The sequence below is a fragment of the Amphiura filiformis genome, unplaced genomic scaffold (genome assembly GCF_039555335.1).
Source record: "Amphiura filiformis unplaced genomic scaffold, Afil_fr2py scaffold_161, whole genome shotgun sequence".
Lineage (NCBI taxonomy): Eukaryota > Metazoa > Echinodermata > Ophiuroidea > Amphilepidida > Amphiuridae > Amphiura > Amphiura filiformis.
The window spans coordinates 38,533-57,236 of NW_027305625.1; the positions used below are offsets into that span (position 1 = coordinate 38,533).

Here is an 18,704-nt window from a genome sequence, read left to right on the forward strand (position 1 = left end):
TTTTGCATATGCATGACTTTCTTTATTATACTCAAAATCGGATTTTATTATAGATGTTATAAGGAAGTTGTTTACGTGCATATAGGTTCCTTCACAGCCGGTTTCTGTCGTGTATGTTTGCGAGTGAGCCACTAGCAGACTGGGTTGCGAGGGACTACAGGACAAAATACCTGTTTCTGACTATAACTATTAGCAATTTGGCACCCTACTGATAATGGTTAATTGGAAATCTGAAAATAAACACTTATTTTGTAAACAGATGATACTCTGTGATTATTTATGGATGGAAACTTAGGAAATTGCTGTTAATGGAATAATTGGTATATTAAACATACATTTTGTTTTTTCAACAATAAAAATCCATTCACAAATAAGGTTTTTAGGAACCATTTGACATTAAATATTTTGAACAATTGCTCTATGAAAAATGATATAAATGAACCCCTGCTGATCCAGGCTACTGATAAGCTGTCAACAAGTGACACTAATTCAACAATTATAATGAGCAATTATCTGACCAGACAGGAACCAAGCTGGGTATAAGGTGGGGGGGGGGGGGGTGAAATACCAGTAATTGGGGTAGATAGTTGCTTTGGTTTTATACATTTTGGTAGAGCAACTGGGCAGTTAGTAGTAACAATTATAATAAACACATTCAGAAAATAAAGATTGAATTGAGCCAGGGAACCCCTGGGATTGAGTAATCAGTCTTTTTGATTATAATTGTTAAAAGTCATCTGAGCCTGAGGTGGAATAAGTATATATTGTTGGATTGTCAGAATGTTCAAAGTCATGTCATAAAACGTAATCACAAAGTCGTCTGAATATAGATTGTTGGATTGATGCGAAACTCGGTGGATGTGATTTCCATTGATCCCTTATAAATTAAATGTAGACCTATTTAACACACATTTTTCAATTTAGCTTATAGTATGTCATTGGTGGTATTCGTGGTAACAACATTTCCAACCCGGTTAGTTGTGCATGTGCTACACACAAAAAATAGCATTCAAGTACTTGTCAATGTAAAATTATGAAACATGAATTTCATCCATGGTGTTGTCTTTTTAAAGACATTTCTTGTTAAATTTTGAAAACAAAGTACAAAATATGGTTCAAGCCCGCGGGTTCAAGCATGCATTTAAACATATTTATTCACCAATCTTTGCACAAGAACAAATGATAATGAGACAAATTAAAGGGAATAATCAGAAATAATTAGGGTGATTACGTAACTGATGCATGCTTTAAATTAAAAGAAATAGGGTGATGATATTGGGACTTGTATGTATTGTCTGGAGCCGGTGTCTGGATACATGTAATTGAGAGTTTAAACCAGTGAACCCAACTGAGATGGCTGCAAATGGAAACGAAATGAAAACCGTTGGCGCTTAGCGTGGCTTCCTGAATAGTACCAATTAACATGATTAGCAACTAATTAGCACATTCCACAATACACAATTAGCATTATCATGTATATCAGGTAAGAATAATTAAAGGCACATAAAGGTTTATTGAGGAATATTTTTTCTTTTTGAAAAAGAAAATGTAAGCCTAAAGAAAAAATTGTTTTACTTTTGCTCGAATTGCCACCCATCTTAGCCGAGCTCATCTTTCAGGACAAGTTCTTTGACTTAATGTTTAATATGCACATATGCCTACATAGAATAACATTGATGTATTCGATACAAACCTTAATACTCTAGGCCTACATCTTGGGGTCAACTTCGGAGTTAGGATTTTTGAAAGGAGGTTATTGAACCATTGTACCATCGGAAAGGAACCATTTTGGCTGGTGCAACTTCATCTGGGTTCAACCTCAAATGCTCTATCCAGACTTTAAATAATTGTATGTTTATTCCAGATGATTCCGTGCGAAATAATGAACCCAGTGGGACGATTCAAACACTTCCTTTGGTTGATCTCCAGCGGTTTACATACTTATACATACATAAGCAAATGTATCGTGTGGACAATTAAAAATGATTATTCATGACACCTGGGACCAAAACAGCAGACCAAATATAATACACATCAGCTTTTATGTCATGTTTGGTAAATGAAATCATTATGCTGTCACAACCGTTTTACGTTGCCATTATCGTCGTGTCTAGAACACACAGTTCAATAGTATATTAAGTTAACGTGGGTTATAATTTACTGGAGTTGAGATTTCGGGATTCGGAAAGCCTTTGATTCTGTGATTGTGGCTATCGATGTACCATTTTAAGAATCACGTACCAATTATGAGCTGATAGTTAGTTCTAGTTCAAAGTTCCTGAATAGTTGATCTTGCAGGAAAAGATCTAACTCTCCAGCTGACTCTCGCGGTAGGCTTGGATTGAGGAGTGGTTGCTGGAACTCTAACAATTCTTTTATAGATCAGCAAAATCACGTTGAACAAAATGAATGGCGATGGTGTCTACATGCTGTTGCTTGCTCTGGTAGCTGTGTTGTGTGATGTATGTTGGGGACAGGGGCGTCCTTGTCCTTCGGTGAGACCAAATCATTGTGGTGGAATTCAATTTACCCTTGATCAAGGTAAGAATTGGACGGTGTAATTATTATGTTTAACCCGGGGTGGTGACTTATGGGGGAGGGGGAAAATATTTTTGGCTGGCCAAAAGCCTGGGGGAAAGATTTATTGGTAGGCCAAAAAGGGGTGACGATTTTTATAACAGATATTTTGAGCACCATTATAAATATGGCAAATTGTCCGCTCGTTGCGCTAGCTCGCATTATGGTTAGACAATTTCAGGTTCAGGGGTTCTCCAAAATCTGGCATTTGTAAAGGGCGCGGGTGGGGGAAATATTTTTTGGCGTGTCGAAAGGAGAGGGGGGGCAAAGATGTTTTGGCATGTCAAAAAAAAAAAGGGGGGGAGAGTGATTTTCTGAAGACCATTTTGAGAATTCATCACCTAGGGGTACACATAATTATAGCACAGCTCTTAAGTGATACATGTATAAAGAGGGAAGTAATTTTAATCCTATAATGTTTGAATTAAAAACCAATAATAAAGAAAGAAACAAACAAACAAACATATATTTCTTTAAGGCCTTTAAGGGGAGATTGAACTTGTGAAATAGCCAAATAGTGCAAATATCATAATTTTGAGTTATTTCCAAATTAAAATGCTTTAGAAATAAAGCTATTGCTTTTTATTTGTATGAGCTCAATCGGCCATTTGGTTCTCAAACAACAGCAAATCGAAGTTAGATAGACGACGCTAAAAACATTTTAGGGGTGGTGCAATAAATTATGTGTACCACCGGGGAGGTGAATTATAGGGGGAGGCAAAGATTTTTGGCAGGCCAAAAGGGAGGGGGGGCAAGCATTTTTGGCAGGTCGAAGGGGAGGGGGTCAGGCGATTTTGGCAGGTCGATAGGGGGCAAGTGATTTTTGGCACAGATATTTTGGGCACCGTTTCTATATTACGTCCTAAAAAGGTGTAGGAAAACGTTAGGAACACGTTCAAATATGCTCGCATTATTATGATAAGACAATTTAAGGTTTTAGATTTAGGTTCTCCAAAATCTTGCATGTGTAAGGGGGGGCAAAGATATTTTGGCACATCAAAAGGGGGAGGCAAAGGTTTTTGGCACGTCAAAAGAGGGAGCAAAGATTTTTGGCACGGCCAAAGGGGGGGCAAGCGATTTTTTGGCAGACCATTTTGAGAATTCACCACCCCGGGGGTACACATAATTATTGCACCACCCCTTACCTACAGCGATACATGCAATGTATTTCTTTTGTTTTTTATTGTTTTTCAAAGGGCGATTTTCAACAAAATTATTCGAAGGTAAATGATAATTATAATTAATTTTAATACTATTTACAATGTAAATGTTGTCTAATTGTTAAAATTATTGGATTTTTTTTGCATGAAAAGCTTCATCAAGATACACCATCCTACCAAATATGAAGTCCATAGGTTAAGTAATTTGGAAAATCACATTTACAAGTTCAGATTCCCCTTAACACGCTTGAGTGGTTAGATCTGGGTTTAGGCTGGGACTCCGTAAAGTTTCAAATATGGTGCATTTTCAGGAATTTTAGCATAGCCATGTCCCTCACATGTCCATTATTTTCCTCTCAAAATCCCAACATTACGAATTGTGTGTTTTTGTGTGAAAAAGAGGTATAGCCTAACCCTATAAATGGATCGTTATGGATCGTTATGGATCGTTACTTCTATAAAGTCGGGATTCCAGAATTCCCTGAGAAAACATGTGAACAAAGTCAACCATTGATGAAGATGTGATGGCATGGCGGAATGCGTGAAATTGGGGGAACGCAAAATTATGTTTTTGGAGAAAATACAACTGAACTGCCCAGCAAACACAAAACGTTTTCGACATCATTCACAAAAGGTTATAAGAGGTTGTCAGAATATCGGGTTATATAAAGAGTATAAAAAAGTTTTAATAACATTCCAAAAACATTTTTGAAAACTTGGTACAAATCATTCTAAAACAGAATGTTATTTTGGTGATGAAGAAATATTTTGCAAAAAATGTTTGCCCAAAATATTTACAATAACGTTTTTAAAATGTTTTCACGACCTTTATATAACCCGACATTTAAATGTTATTAAAACGTTTTGTAAAATACATTTTAAGAACATTTCTGTGTTTGCTGGGTGCAAATATTTTAACATAATGTTGACAAAATATTTGGCCAAAAATGTTTGCAAAATAGTTTACAATGACACTTCGAAAACATTTAAAAAATACCGGTATTGTTGTAGTGTGTTTTCATACAAAACGTTTTAAACGATTTCAAGACCTTTATATAACCCGACATTTTAATGTTATTAAAACGTATTTAAAACGTTTTAAAAACATTTTTGTGTTTGCTGGGTGGGCTTTTGCCTTGGCAAATGTCTTGGTTCAAGCATTATAATTAAAACACATTTTCAAGTTGTAAATATTAATTATTATTTTAGAGCCACTACCAAAGGATTGTAAAGACATCTTTGACAATGGACAGGTTAAGAGCGGTGTGTACTCTGTGTTCCCTACTGACGTTGGCTTTTGTTCACCTATTCGAGTGTACTGTGATATGGAAGATGGTGGCGGCTGGACGGTAAGTTGGTCTATAAATCGGAACGAATTTGTGCTTTAATATCAATTATTATCATTTCATATTTGTTCGACAATTGTAAGAAAATATTCAAAAAATGGTGATGATTTTGATTGACTTTTCAGAAAACAAGAGGGGTAAGGCCCCCTCAGGGCTTGGGCACATATCCCGCTTGTAACCATGGTAACGTGACCGTTGCAAGTACCAACGGTTTGTGATCATCCACCATAGACGACAAAAAAAAAAATCCTGTTCTACGGGCGGACGAACCTTTCAAGTAGGGTCGGTCTGTCGGTCGGCCTTCTTTTTTTTTTGTTGAAAATGACCCAAAAATTCATCAAAATTTGTAAATAATTTGCAATTTGTGAAAATACAAAGAAAAAATTTTGTTCCTGTAATTTCCGAAATTTGGGTCGTCATTCATTTGTACAGGAAATTTTTTCCCCAATTTGTTCAAATCTGGGTCGGTCGGGCCCGTAGAACAGGGTTTTCTTTTTTCGTCGCCTTATATAGATGTTTTTGTTTTGTTTCCTTTTTTTTTCGTTTCGTTTTGTTTTATTTTTATTTTAAAATTACAAGGATTGTGCTATATACCGGCTATATAGGCATACATATTGCCATATGTATCAACTTTAACATGTTTTCAGCGAGCTTCAATTTCAATTTATGCTTTATATGGGGCGTGCGTGTTCTCTTTCTCACAGACTGTTATTAGATCAATAGGCCTATATATTTAACCGGCGGTTTTGCAATATACGTGACTTTTTCAATATTTTATTTAATAATTTGGAGAATTTAAGAAATCAGTTTACGATAGAAATTGCAACCACACAAACCTAGCACTTATTAATTAAAAAAACAAGAACTGTCTTTAAAAAGAGGCAACGCTATGGAGATCATGTTTCATAATTTTGCCTCGGCAATACTTGGAATGCTAGTAACCACCAATGACATACTGGGAAATACTCATGAATTTTTATGTTGAAAGCTGAATTGAAAATGTGTGCTAAATCAAATTTAGGTCTACATTAATTCATACTTGTAATAAAGGGCTCAATGGAAATCCATCCACCGAGTTTCACGACAATCCAACAATCTAGATGACCTTAAAGGGCATATCTCTTGCAAAAACAAGTTTATCTCCATTCGAAGAGAATAATTATTACATTACAAGTTGACACTCGTTGCAATTTTTAATGCGTATTCAATCTAGATGACCTTAAAGGGCATATCTCTTGCAAAAACAAGTTTATCTCCATTCGAAGAGAATAATTATTACATTACAAGTTGACACTCGTTGCAATTTTTAATGCGTATTTCTCCTGAAAAAAAGAGAAATTGTGTTGGTAAAGTTCGGGCTCGTATATACGTGTCCTTCCCCCCTTCGAAGCGAAATTAATTTTCAAGGCAACGGGCTGATGACGTAAGTAAATGAAGCGGGCACTATAGGGGAGAGTGGGGTAATCCCAAACATCGTTTCATTTAAGCCCATTACTACACATTAAAACAACGTAAGATAGAATAAACCATACCAATATCAAGAGTGGGATTACCCGCCGTTCCCCTATCATGCATATGTTCACGATAACACAATAAGCCTAGAGCTCTTTTCATGTTCATTCATGCATATATCATCTAGATGATCTATGATTCATGTATAATATATAAAAAATAAGCGGCTGATTTTATCCATATGTTTAAAAACCATTAAATTTGTAATACTTAATTCATAGGTTTTTTCTGAGAGCAACAACAGTTCACGTTCTGTGCATTGAGAATGTTTACAGTCCCTTCTCTCAAAGCGGGCACATCTCATTTCATGACGTAAACTTTTTTTCTAGGTCAAATCTGTCTCGTTCGAAGGAACTCACCGCTTAAGTTGGTTTTTGCGGAATATCAATTTTAAACGTCTTATTTTCTCAAAAAAGGAGTCATTTTCATTGTCCTCATTATATTAGCTTGCCAATGATATGATGTTGTTCGACCAATATAATGCCGTTTAAGAATGTTTGCTGCTCAAGGGTGATCATATCATCTAATGATCATACTAACCAAGTTTCATGACAATCCAACCATAGATCATCTAACTATCTATTACTATCGGTAACTGTTAACCTTGATATGACCTTGATGGTTTTGACGCTTAATTGTGATTACATGCACCACGTTTTATGACAATCTGACAATCAATGCTCAGTTGACATCAAATGACCTTGGCACGACTTTGAACATTCTGACAATCCAACAATTACACTTAGTCGACCTCAGATGACCTTTAGCAATTTGTGATCGACCTTCTGGCAATCTATACTCAATTCACCTCGGATGACCTTGACCTGACCTTCAACTTTTTCGCGCTTACACCCATCATGTCCATAACAATTTAACTCCTACAATTTCCTGTCAACTCTCAATAACGTCAAACTCCTGTCTTTTACATTTGCCAATATTTAGTACACTACAGTGTTTTAAGTAATGTCTAAAACTGAAAAAATTATGGTTCCTGCAATCCCTTAAAAGCATGGCATTTTATTTAAAATATATTTATTCGTTTACTGTTAGTTACAAGCACATTATAATAAAAAAAACTAATTACTTAATCCAATTCAATTAATTGCTAGGACTATACTTCTGCGAAGTTTATTGTGCAAAAGTAGAATTCAAATATTATAGGTCCTAAAGACTTTATTATTTTGTGAACGGATTTTCATTGTTGACAAAACAAAATGTATGTTTAATAATGTTAATTAGTTTCGTTGATAACATTCTCCTTAGTTTTCATCCATAAATAATTTCAGGGTATTATCTGTGAGTGATTACAAAATAAGCGTTTAGTATGTTCAGATTCAATTGATAGATAGATCGACGTGTGTACGATCACGTCGTTTGGAAATAGCAATCTCCCTATTATGATTTATTCAACTTCAAGTCAGTTTATTTTAATTTTACAGGTATTCCAAAGACGAATTGACGGCGCGGAAGATTTTTACCGTGGATGGGTGGCATATAGGGCCGGTTTCGGCAACTTGGGTCGTGAATTTTGGCTGGGCAATGACTATCTTAATAGACTCACCAACCAAGACAGCTATGAACTCAAGATTGAATTAACTGATGGAGATGACGAGAAGAGATACGCTATCTACGAAGGGTTTAAAGTCGGCGATGAGCGTTATCATTATCCGCTACTGATTGGCGAAATGATTGACGGAGATGCAGGTAAAGTCGCATAAAGGCAGCCGACGGAGAAGATATCTTACACTTCCCAGAATCCTTTGCAATATGATACAAATAACACCCCCATTTCTTTGTTCAAGTTCACTTTTGTCTTCATTTTAAGAATAGACTGGTTAAACATGGGTCGATAGTCAAGATATCAAAATATTTTGCAAGGTCTGTATGTGCTCTGTTAACTGAGTTACCATTTCGTCACTATCGACCCATGCTGTAGAAGATAGCAAATCAGTAAAGAAAAAAATGAGAGAAATGCATTATCGGAAGTGTAAGTGCTTCTCTGGGCAGCAGATAATGTGTTTTTGTTTAGGAGGGGAGGCAGACTTTACATGACTTGTGCTCTCACCTGATAATGCTCTTCAAGTGTAATACCGCCACTACGTATAATCGACATAAAGCATTAGCAAACTGCAAACCCAGAGGTGGCGTACGGTGTTTTTTTTCATGCAGTGAGTTTGAACGAGCTCTGTTGTAGTCCGTTTTTCTTAGTTGCCAGACTGGCTATATTCAGCTCAGACAATGATCACTATCTCACATGGCGCAAGGAAAACGAATCGCGAAAGTCCAGTGACCGCGCCGCCCAATGGGTGGGGCTGTTTGTGGACTTTCGGGGTTAACGTTAATCTTTCTTGAGCGATCAAAGTCTTGACAACTAAAAAAAAATCAGGTCCTAAAACGGTTGGGCAATCTCGTATTACTATTATACCCGGGACTATACAACCCAAGACGTCATACAATTATGGAGTAAGCTGTAAACTATCGTATAATGATAGCTGTCAATTCAACTCAGACACGATCTGTTTACAATTTGTCGTGATCAATCAATCAATCAATCAATCAATCGATCGATCAATCGATCAATCAATCAATCAATCAATCAATCAATCAATCAATCAATCAATCAACCAATCAATCAATCAATCAATCAATCAATCAATCAATCAATCAATCAGTCAATCGATCTATTTCTTTAATCCTCAGGTGATTCTCTAAGCGAACACTCTGGGCAAGTGTTTTCCACACGTGATCACGAGTCGGGGACCTGTGCCTCAGCCATGCAAGGTGCTTGGTGGTTTCGGTGGTGCGGGGACTCCTCTCTCAACGGTCTGCACCCATTAGACGGTGACCCCGAAAATCAATATGGACGGGGCATTATATGGGGTGGTTGGCATGGTAACGGGTACTCCTTGAGTCAGACAGTTATGAAGTTCAGACCAGCATCCGAGGAAGCAAGGAAAATGGACAGCACGAAAAAAGAAGACATGATGACGACAGAAAATCCAATGTTTACGGATGCAACAGAAGAATTAGATGTAGGCTCTGGAGCTCGTGCAGGGATAAGGGCGCCTGAAGATGAAATGAAGCGACCTGAGAAGAAGACTAAAACGAAATCGGGAAGGAAGAAAAGTGGAAGACGTGCCAGAGATGTACCGCATGCTAATTATTGGCATTGGGATGATTAAAGGGCTATGATATTTCCTTTCGTACATTCCAAATTAGGGGAGGGAGAGTTACTCAAGTTTGGTTTGGGTAGGGGTGTGCCGCTAAAAATTTGAAAGTGGACCCATCATTATACCAAAGTTTGCAAGAAATTTGGACACGAGAGCACATCAGACACATGCGAGGAATGTCCTTCTGATATCAAAGAATTTGGATTTTTTGAAATTCGCAATAATACAAATTTTATGACAAATTATTAAAAACTGGTATTTTTGACATTTAAAGCCATTATTATAACATTTTCATACAAAATAGATTAGTATTTCTTTGCCAAAAATGTCAGATATATATATTCCCTAACAACTAAGGCAAAGCAAAGAAAATTGGAATTTACAGCGCCGAAGTCGCCAATACGTATCACTACTTCTATAGTGTTACGTACGATCCTTTGTTGTGTAGATCACCGCCCCGCACGCAGTGTAGGGGCCTACTGTGTTATGAACATCGCGTATGCGTTCGACTAATATTTCCATCGTAATAATAAAACGACGGTTCCGGCGTTTCATTCAAAATCTCGGATTTTGACATGCTACAGCACCTAGGGTCTTGATTTTTGCAGGGTATGTTATATGTTGGTTTAATAAAGAACAATATAATCGTATAAAAGTATAATATAAATAACAGAATTTTGAAAAATATTGAGGGCGTCCTCCTCAGCAAATGTTATAATATGGCTTTAACAGCGTTGAATAAGTTCATCAGGTTTGTTGGTTAAATAAACGAACTGACATTATGCTTGACAAAACCAAGTGAAATTATAACTCACTACAATATTTCGTCCTACGCATCGGAGGACTTCATCAGGTATGACTGATCTGGTCATCTGATCCACTTGAGACTGTTTTCCGGTGTTTCTTAGACTCATTCCCAGTCTTTAAAAGTCTTTTAGGCACTGATCAATGTAAACGGATACGAGGGTTTTGAAAGTAACTTTAGTCGTATTAACAAAAAATAAAGAGACTTGCATTTTTACCATTGTTGTTTTTTGTTTGTTTTTTATTCATGAACTGTCCCTATATCGACTGCTTAGTACAAGAAGTGGGTAAGTGCAATAGCTGCCCTGTGAACATTTGGCAATTTACATACAGTATATTGTACTGATCTACACATGGCAGCTACATATGGCAGCTATTTCACTTACCCACTTATTTCACTGAGCAGTCGATACATTCATGTCATAAGTCTGTCCTCGTGGAAAAAATAGCTGGGAATCCCTGGACAAGGAACTTGCTGCTAATTGTCCCGGTCTACCCCTACGAAACTATGAGGGTACTGCGCCTATATAGAGCCAAATGGTTAATGAGGTGTGTCTTGAGCAGTATAGCGATCAGCGACTTTCTTTTAAGCGCAATGAGCTTATGTAATAACTAGGGTGGAGACAATAGAAATATTAACCAAAAGAACATATTCTTGTTTATACCTTGATTGTATCTCAATGCTATCACAACTTCAGCTGTATAACGCTGTGCAATATAAAAGGTCATGTTATGCAAATTCTGGCAACTAAACTCCTCAACAAAAGTTTGGAAAGTTTTTTCAAGCATCTATATCTCAAATTATTTGTGACATGTTCATATCGTGTTACATATTGATAGCTATATATACCTTATTCCCCTTAACAATGACACCATTATTTAAAACAATCACATTTTCATGGCTGAGTACATGTCTTGTGAATGTAGTGGGGTCTGATGTGGTTGCATTTGAGCTCATTGGCCACTCTGGCACAGCACGTCGAAGCTTGTCCCACAAGTGTTCAATTCCATTCCCTCTACTCCCATATTCTGTAGGTAGTCGATGACTACCCTGGCTCTGTAAGGGCGAGGTTTGGCATCTTTGTGGATTGCACAAGGTCCCAGACTGTGAATATTGGTATTGCAGCTTGTTGCACAGAATAATGGTCAATTTGCACATTCTGTTTGACACCCCAATACATTCACAAGACCTGTACTCTGGCGTGAAAAAGATGATTGTTTCAAATATGGTGTGTCATTGTTGTAAAGGGGAATAAAGTAGCTATCCTTTGATATGCAACACGATATGAACATGTCGCAAATCATTTGAGATATAGATGCTAAACTTTCCAAATTTTTATTTCATGCGTCAGTGGGCAAGAAGCTCGTTTCTTGCAGGGTCTATAATGCTGGCAGGTTGATTGGCTTGTCCCGGGGGTCATTCCCATTCAAGCTCAGTGGCGGTGACTCGTATGTAGGGATGTTAATTAAGACCACCCTTTCAGGATTACTATCATTTTAAGACCCAATTTGTTTCCGAACACTTGGTCTGTCACCCCCCCCCCGCTTTTTTCACATTTGGTATTTCATCCCGATCCAGATACCTTTATTTTTAAGATGTTGCCACAGTGTATAGCGAAGCGTGATTGGAAACAGTTTTAGAAATTAACGATGGCGGCTTTCTGTGTGACTGTTTTGGCTTTCACCTTAAGGTAACATTAAACAAATTTAATGTTCTCACCCACCATTTTCCCCTATTCATTGAAGTCCGTCCAACCACGAGCCAAAGTGTATTTGTCTTACGCTATGGAATAGAGGAAGACAGTAAAATCATTGCTGTCCGTCTATGTGTGTGTGATAGTAAACCTATTAACATTCACAACATAAAAATTATATCGGATTGCTTTTCTTTTGATGTTACAATCGTTTTGGTTAATTATTAACACTAGTAACACTTTATTGTTGAAATCAACCAACAATCAGACTTGGTTCAAAGGATATCATAATAATAATAACTAGAGGCAAATGGTGGTCATAGACCACAAACCTAGCTGGGGCATGTTGGTGTTGTGGAGGTATCTGACCCCTGCAAAATGTTCCAAAAATGTTCCCCTGTCATGAGGTTTGTTGTCACCGAGTTTTGAGTCCTGTACTCCTCACAGATGTCCAGAAAATGCAATTCTAAGATTTGACCCAGATGACCTTTGACCAGACCCCTGCAAGATGTTCCATAATTCACCCCTGGTCATGAGTTGTCACCGAGTTTGAGCCCTGTACCTCTTACAGATGTCCAGATAACGCAATTCTAAGATTTGGCCCCAGAATGATGTCTTTTGAGCTGACCCGTGCAAAATGTTCCAATATGTTCCCCAGGTCATGAGGTTGTCACCGAGATTGAGCCCCGCACACCTTACAGATGTCCAGATATTGAAATTCGAAGATTTGACCCCAGCTGACCTTTGACCTGCTCCCTGCAAAATGTTCCAACATGTTCCCCTGGTCATGAGGTTGTCGCCGAGATTGAGCCCCGTACCCTTACAGATGTCCAGATATTGAAATTCGAAGATTTGACCCCAGCTGACCTTTGACCTGATCCATGCAAAATATTCCAAAATGTTACTCTTCTCATCAAGTTCATTGTCACTGAGTTTGAGCTCCGTACCCCTACATATTGCCAGAAAATGCAGCAATTCTAAGATTTGACATGACCCCTGCAAAATGTTCCCCTGGTTGTGAGGTTTGTTGTCACTGAGTTTGAGCCCCATAAATACCCCTTAGGGGCTATCATTTTCGTTGGAAGGAGGATCCCAAATATACAGGGGGGTCATAAATTTTCGGAAAGAAAAATACGGGGGTGGGCATAATACTTTTGATGACCAAAATGTAGGGAGTCACAAGATGACCACAGATAGTGTGTTTATTTTATTCAAAACTAGCGGGAGCTAGTAGAGTAAACAGGAGCAGTTAGTAAACGGGAGTGGTTAATAAAGATGTTGAACGGTGATGATAAACATTGTGTCTTGGACTAAAACATGAATAGGAATTATTATTATTACCCAGGTATAATTCTGGTTTACCCTGTGCACCCTGTGTTTTAGGGTTAGGGTTTGGTTAGGGGATGTCATTTTCTTCGTCGGGGGGTGACCGGAGTAAAAATTTTATGACCCTCCTATCGCGGGCACAATTTTTTTAGACCCCCTATCCCTAACCCTAACCCTAACCCTAACCCTAACCCTAACCCTAACCCTAACCCTAACCCTAACCCTAACCCTAACCCTAACCCTAACCCTAACCCTAACCCTAACCCTAACCCCTAACCCCTAACCCTAACCCCTAACCCTAACCCTAACTTGGGTCGAAAATTTTTATGACCCCCCCCCCACCCACCCACTTCCACCTACACAGACTCAAGACAAATTATTCATTGCCGGAACAAAGGCGAGGAGCGCATCAAAACTTTAGAGCAAAGAAAGTGTGTGGAGTGAGTTAAAATTTAATTGTGTGTGTAAAGAAGGCGCGCTATATGCGCAAAATATTTGCATTATACAATGAAAGATTGTGTGCAAGAACACATGCACAGCGCGCGAAAAGTTTGAGTCACCAGCCCTTAATAATTCTATACCCCCTATTTTGGGTGTTGAAAAATTATAACCCCCTATAATTGGGTTATACTTGTGCGCAGGGTCTACCAGAATTATTCCAATACCCATGAATAGTCCTGTAACTATCACTAAATAGAATTAAATTAATTAAACTATGATCAGTCTTACCTTGTTAGTACTAGCTAGTATTTCTCATTCAAGATCACCATGATTACAGAAAACAGCAAATGGGTGATAACCATGATAACAATAAAATGTACTGGTACCATTAACTGTACACATTTATAAACATTTATCATACCGTCCATGATGCACTGACCAATTCATCTAACACTGAAACCTTTTGGAAATGCAGTTTTAACTTGTTGTAGGGCATAAGGTTGTGCAATAGAAATGATTTACAATATTACTTGTATACCCTGACCAATTGACCCCTTAACTCTCTCCACGCGGGTGTCGACTGCAGACGACAAGTTTCATTTTTTTTCCAAAAATTTCATAATTGTTTATTTTCATTACCATATTTGGAAGCAGCATTAAATATGCATTAAAATGAGTACAAACAAGCCTGGTATTGGTTCAGTGGTTCTTAAGATAGGACTTGATATTTTGAAAAATATCTCAAAACTAGAACTTTTATGTTGAAGCCTATGGCTAGCATGCAGAGCATTAAGGGGGTTAAACAGCTCAAATGTTACTACATCAAATGTAATGTGGCACCACATTAGTGCTTTCCGCACGCACACCCCAATACCCAGTGGACTCGGAGGTATCATGAACAGGTTCTTGCACTTCTTTTACAGTTTCCAATTACTATAGACTTTTAAAGGCTTTTATACTATTTTCCCCAACTTCATAAACAAACAAAAAAAAGGTAGGGAAAACAAATGAATTCATGTCCCCCATTCATGTAGGCCTATTCCATTTGCAAGCTATTTTTGTGTTGCGCATAATCTTAAACCATGTTTAATTTCCCTGTAAAATACAAGAACACCAATTGTTAATGTTTTAAACCACACAAATAAATTAGGAACTGGGATTCAAATATAAAACTTAATGCAAGATGTTTTAATCAAACAAAATAAGATACATACTCTAAGATATAAGTATAAAACAAAAAACCCTAACATCAAAATCCCTCAACAATCATTTACTTAAAACAAAACATAGAGCCTGTAAACAAATGCTAGTTAGAGTTTGATATTAACTGCCATGATAATGGCACTGAAAGAATTAAAGTTCCTACTGCAAAGGAAACACATCTGATAGTTTTATATACCGGTACTAACATTGGAATTACTAATCAAGCCAAAAACACATTCATTACAAAGAAAGAGGCCAGAGAACACTTTCATTAATACAAAGAAAGAGGTCGGACATATTATAGAAATAAATGCTAAACATTTTAAAGCCTGGCTCATTAATCCCTGTTTCCAAACATACCACCAAAGTCTGTAAAATATGGGTGCAAAATCAAAATCAAAAGATAAGCCAGAGCCTAAGGGAACGTTGATAAATACCTTGGTGGGGGGGGCTGGAAAATTTGTAGGGGGGTCAAAAGAGTTTTGACCTTCCAAAAGGGGGTCAAAAAGTTTTGACATGGCAAAAGGGGGTCAAGAAAGTTTTGACACCCATAAAGGGGGGGGGTCTAAAAAGTTAAATACAAAATTTGTGCGCGCTAAGCGAGCACATTGTCACGATAAAGCCTTTTTCATCTCGATCATAGGCATAACTAGAGTAAAATACAAAATTTTTCCGCGCTACGCGCGCACATCAAGTGCGGCATTTTTTAAAGCTCTGCTATATGTATGTAAAGCAACTGCAATTGTTTTTCGTCTGTGTCCAAAAATTTTATTTCCCCCCCCCACAACAAGAAAGCTGGATACACCCCTGATACATCCATGCAATAACTTTTGAGACCTTATTTGAAAGCAGTTTATTTATATTTTATGATGTCCTGACAATTTAGGCCTATATAGACATAAGGCCTGTAAGAGTGACACTGATAAATGATAAATTTATTGCAGATCTGTTTGCTTGAATTTGTAACAAGGTTGAAACTGTATAAGTTTAATCCAAAATAAAGCATTACCTATAGTGGAAACAAGAGCGGAGTATTTTAAGTACTAGTATACCTTCATTATGTGTGTGTGTGGGGGGTAAAAAGTTTGGGTGTATACAAAGGGGGGTCAAAAAGTTTTCAGTCCATAAAGAGGGGGGTTCTAAAAGTTTAGACAGAGGGGGGGTCAAAAGTTTTGACATACCGAAATCAAAATTTTCCAGCCCCCCCTACCAAAGTATTTATGAACGTTCACTAATACTAGTACTTTTAATAGTAAACATAATATTAAACCCATAAATTTATACTACAATTACTGTTAAGGAGTGCCTTTAACACACCTGCATGGTTCATATCAAAAATCAAACTTCTATTTAAAAAACCTATATAAATATGCCATTACTGCTTCTGTCTTTCTAATTTAGAGTGTACACCAATCACTGTCACTATTATTCAAGTTTTTTGCAATAACCTTTCAATTCATAATTGCATTTTGAGAACAGGGTATGAGTTTTTTGTACCCATTATTGTCGAAGGTTATTCAATGAATATACAAATATATTGGGGTTCAAGAACTGTGCCCTGATAGATGAGCAAAAGAACATGTGCAATTTCACTTTGTTGTAGTTCGCAACACAAACTTAAAATAACAGGCAAAACAGACACATCATTTATCGGTATGACATTTTCGTATTGGTGCTGCCCTATCTATCTACCTATTGTGCAGAGCTACTACGGTATGGGTTCCTCGTACTAACTAACGGGCAAAACAGACACATCATTTATCGGTATGACATTTTCGTATTGGTGCTGCCCTATCTATCTACCTATTGTGCAGAGCTACTACGGTATGGGTTCCTCGTACTAACTTTGTTGCCAGCGGAAGAAAACGGGAAGATTACAGTGGTTTGTTGCCAGCGGAAGAACCCGACCGATTACAATACCTAGCTGGGGGTGTAAACCCCAGCTAGGTAAAAAAATTCGGGAAAAAAAATTCGGAAAAAAAAAATTTCGGAAAAAAAAATTCGGAAAAAAAAAAAATTTCGGAAAAAAAAAAAAAAAATTTGAAAAAAAACATTAAAAAAAAAAAAAATTAAAATAAAGAAAAAAAAATTTAAAAAAAAAAATTTCGGAAAAAAAAAAAATTTAAAAAAAAAAAAAATTTCGGAAAAAAAAAAATTTAAAAAAAAAAAATTTTGGAAAAAAAAAAATTCGGAAAAAAATAATTTCGGAAAAAACAATTTCCAAAAAAAAATTTCGGAAAAAAAGAACAAAAAATATCTATTTCCCTTCATTCTCTTCAAAAAAATCCCAATTTCCCTTAATTCTCTTCAATTTCCCTTAACTTCCCTCAATTTCCCCTCATTTTCCCAAATTTCGGGACGAAACTCTTTTCCAGTATGGGGCCGGTATAGGCCCTCCCCCTCACCAAGTATCATAGCCATGCGACAAACAATGTAGACGTAACAGCATTTTTTAGCGTTTGTTACTAACGGACTAACGGACGGACTAACAGACGGAGAGACATGGTGACTTATTAATAGAGCTGCTACCCGCAGCTAACACCCGCAGCTAAAAACAATGATTCAAAAAGGCCAAACCATATCTTCACAAGTCAAATAATTCTTACATAGCATCAAGTCAGGGTTTCACAGTGGTTTGTTTCCAGCGGAAGAACCCGAACGATTACAATACCTAGCTGGGGTGTAAACCCCCAGCTAGGTAAAAACATGTGCAATTTCACTTTGTTGCCAGCGGAAGAAAACGGGAAGATTACAGTGGTTTGTTGCCAGCGGAAGAACCCGAACGATTACAATACCTAGCTGGGGGGTGTAAACCCCCCAGCTAGGTAATAATAAACAAAGATTTATTATAGCGCCCTATGCAGAAAAGCCTCAAGGCGCTTTACAGAGAAAACAATGCAAAACCTTAAAAACTACCAAAAATAAGTTAAACTTACACATGATACAACATGATAATATACACAAAATACAATAATATTACAATAACATGATAATATAGAAAGCAATTAAGTATAGGCAAATTGTTTTTAAAATCAATACAAATAGCAAGTAATATAAAATGTACAAAGTAAAATACAAGATAAACTATCGTACAAAACACATTTCAGTGGACTTCGGTTCGGTTGTATATATAAATGCGCATATATAAATGCGCACGTGACCAGATGGCCAGTGCCATGTTCGTGTTACCTCACTGTCAATCACTGAAATTGCGACCACAGTTCCAGGTGGTGGCCGCATTGCATTCTCTAAATTTTAAAACGCTTGAAATATCACAAACAAATAGGCCTATGTTGATAAATAATATAAATACAAGCTAAAACCGTTGGGGTTCGATAATGAACCCCACAAAATTAACCGACTATAGAGTGTATGCAATAAACCCAAGCGGAACGAGAGTTGCTAAGTAACCGCTAACCGAACCATAAACACATGCATGATCAGAGAGCGAGTCTTCAATTTCCCCATAGC

The 18,704-nt window shown here is 37.2% G+C and overlaps 1 protein-coding gene across 1 annotated transcript; it reads left to right on the forward strand.

Moving 5' to 3' along the window:
* The first annotated feature begins 2,089 nt into the window (after positions 1–2,089).
* Positions 2,090–10,773, forward strand: LOC140145170 (ficolin-2-like). The gene is made up of 4 exons (XM_072166945.1): positions 2,090–2,541; positions 4,947–5,086; positions 8,035–8,299; positions 9,296–10,773. Exons 1-4 carry the CDS (start codon positions 2,406–2,408, stop codon positions 9,775–9,777), a joined length of 1,023 nt encoding a protein of 340 aa, XP_072023046.1. The 5' UTR covers positions 2,090–2,405; the 3' UTR covers positions 9,778–10,773.
* Positions 10,774–18,704: the final 7,931 nt, after the last annotated feature.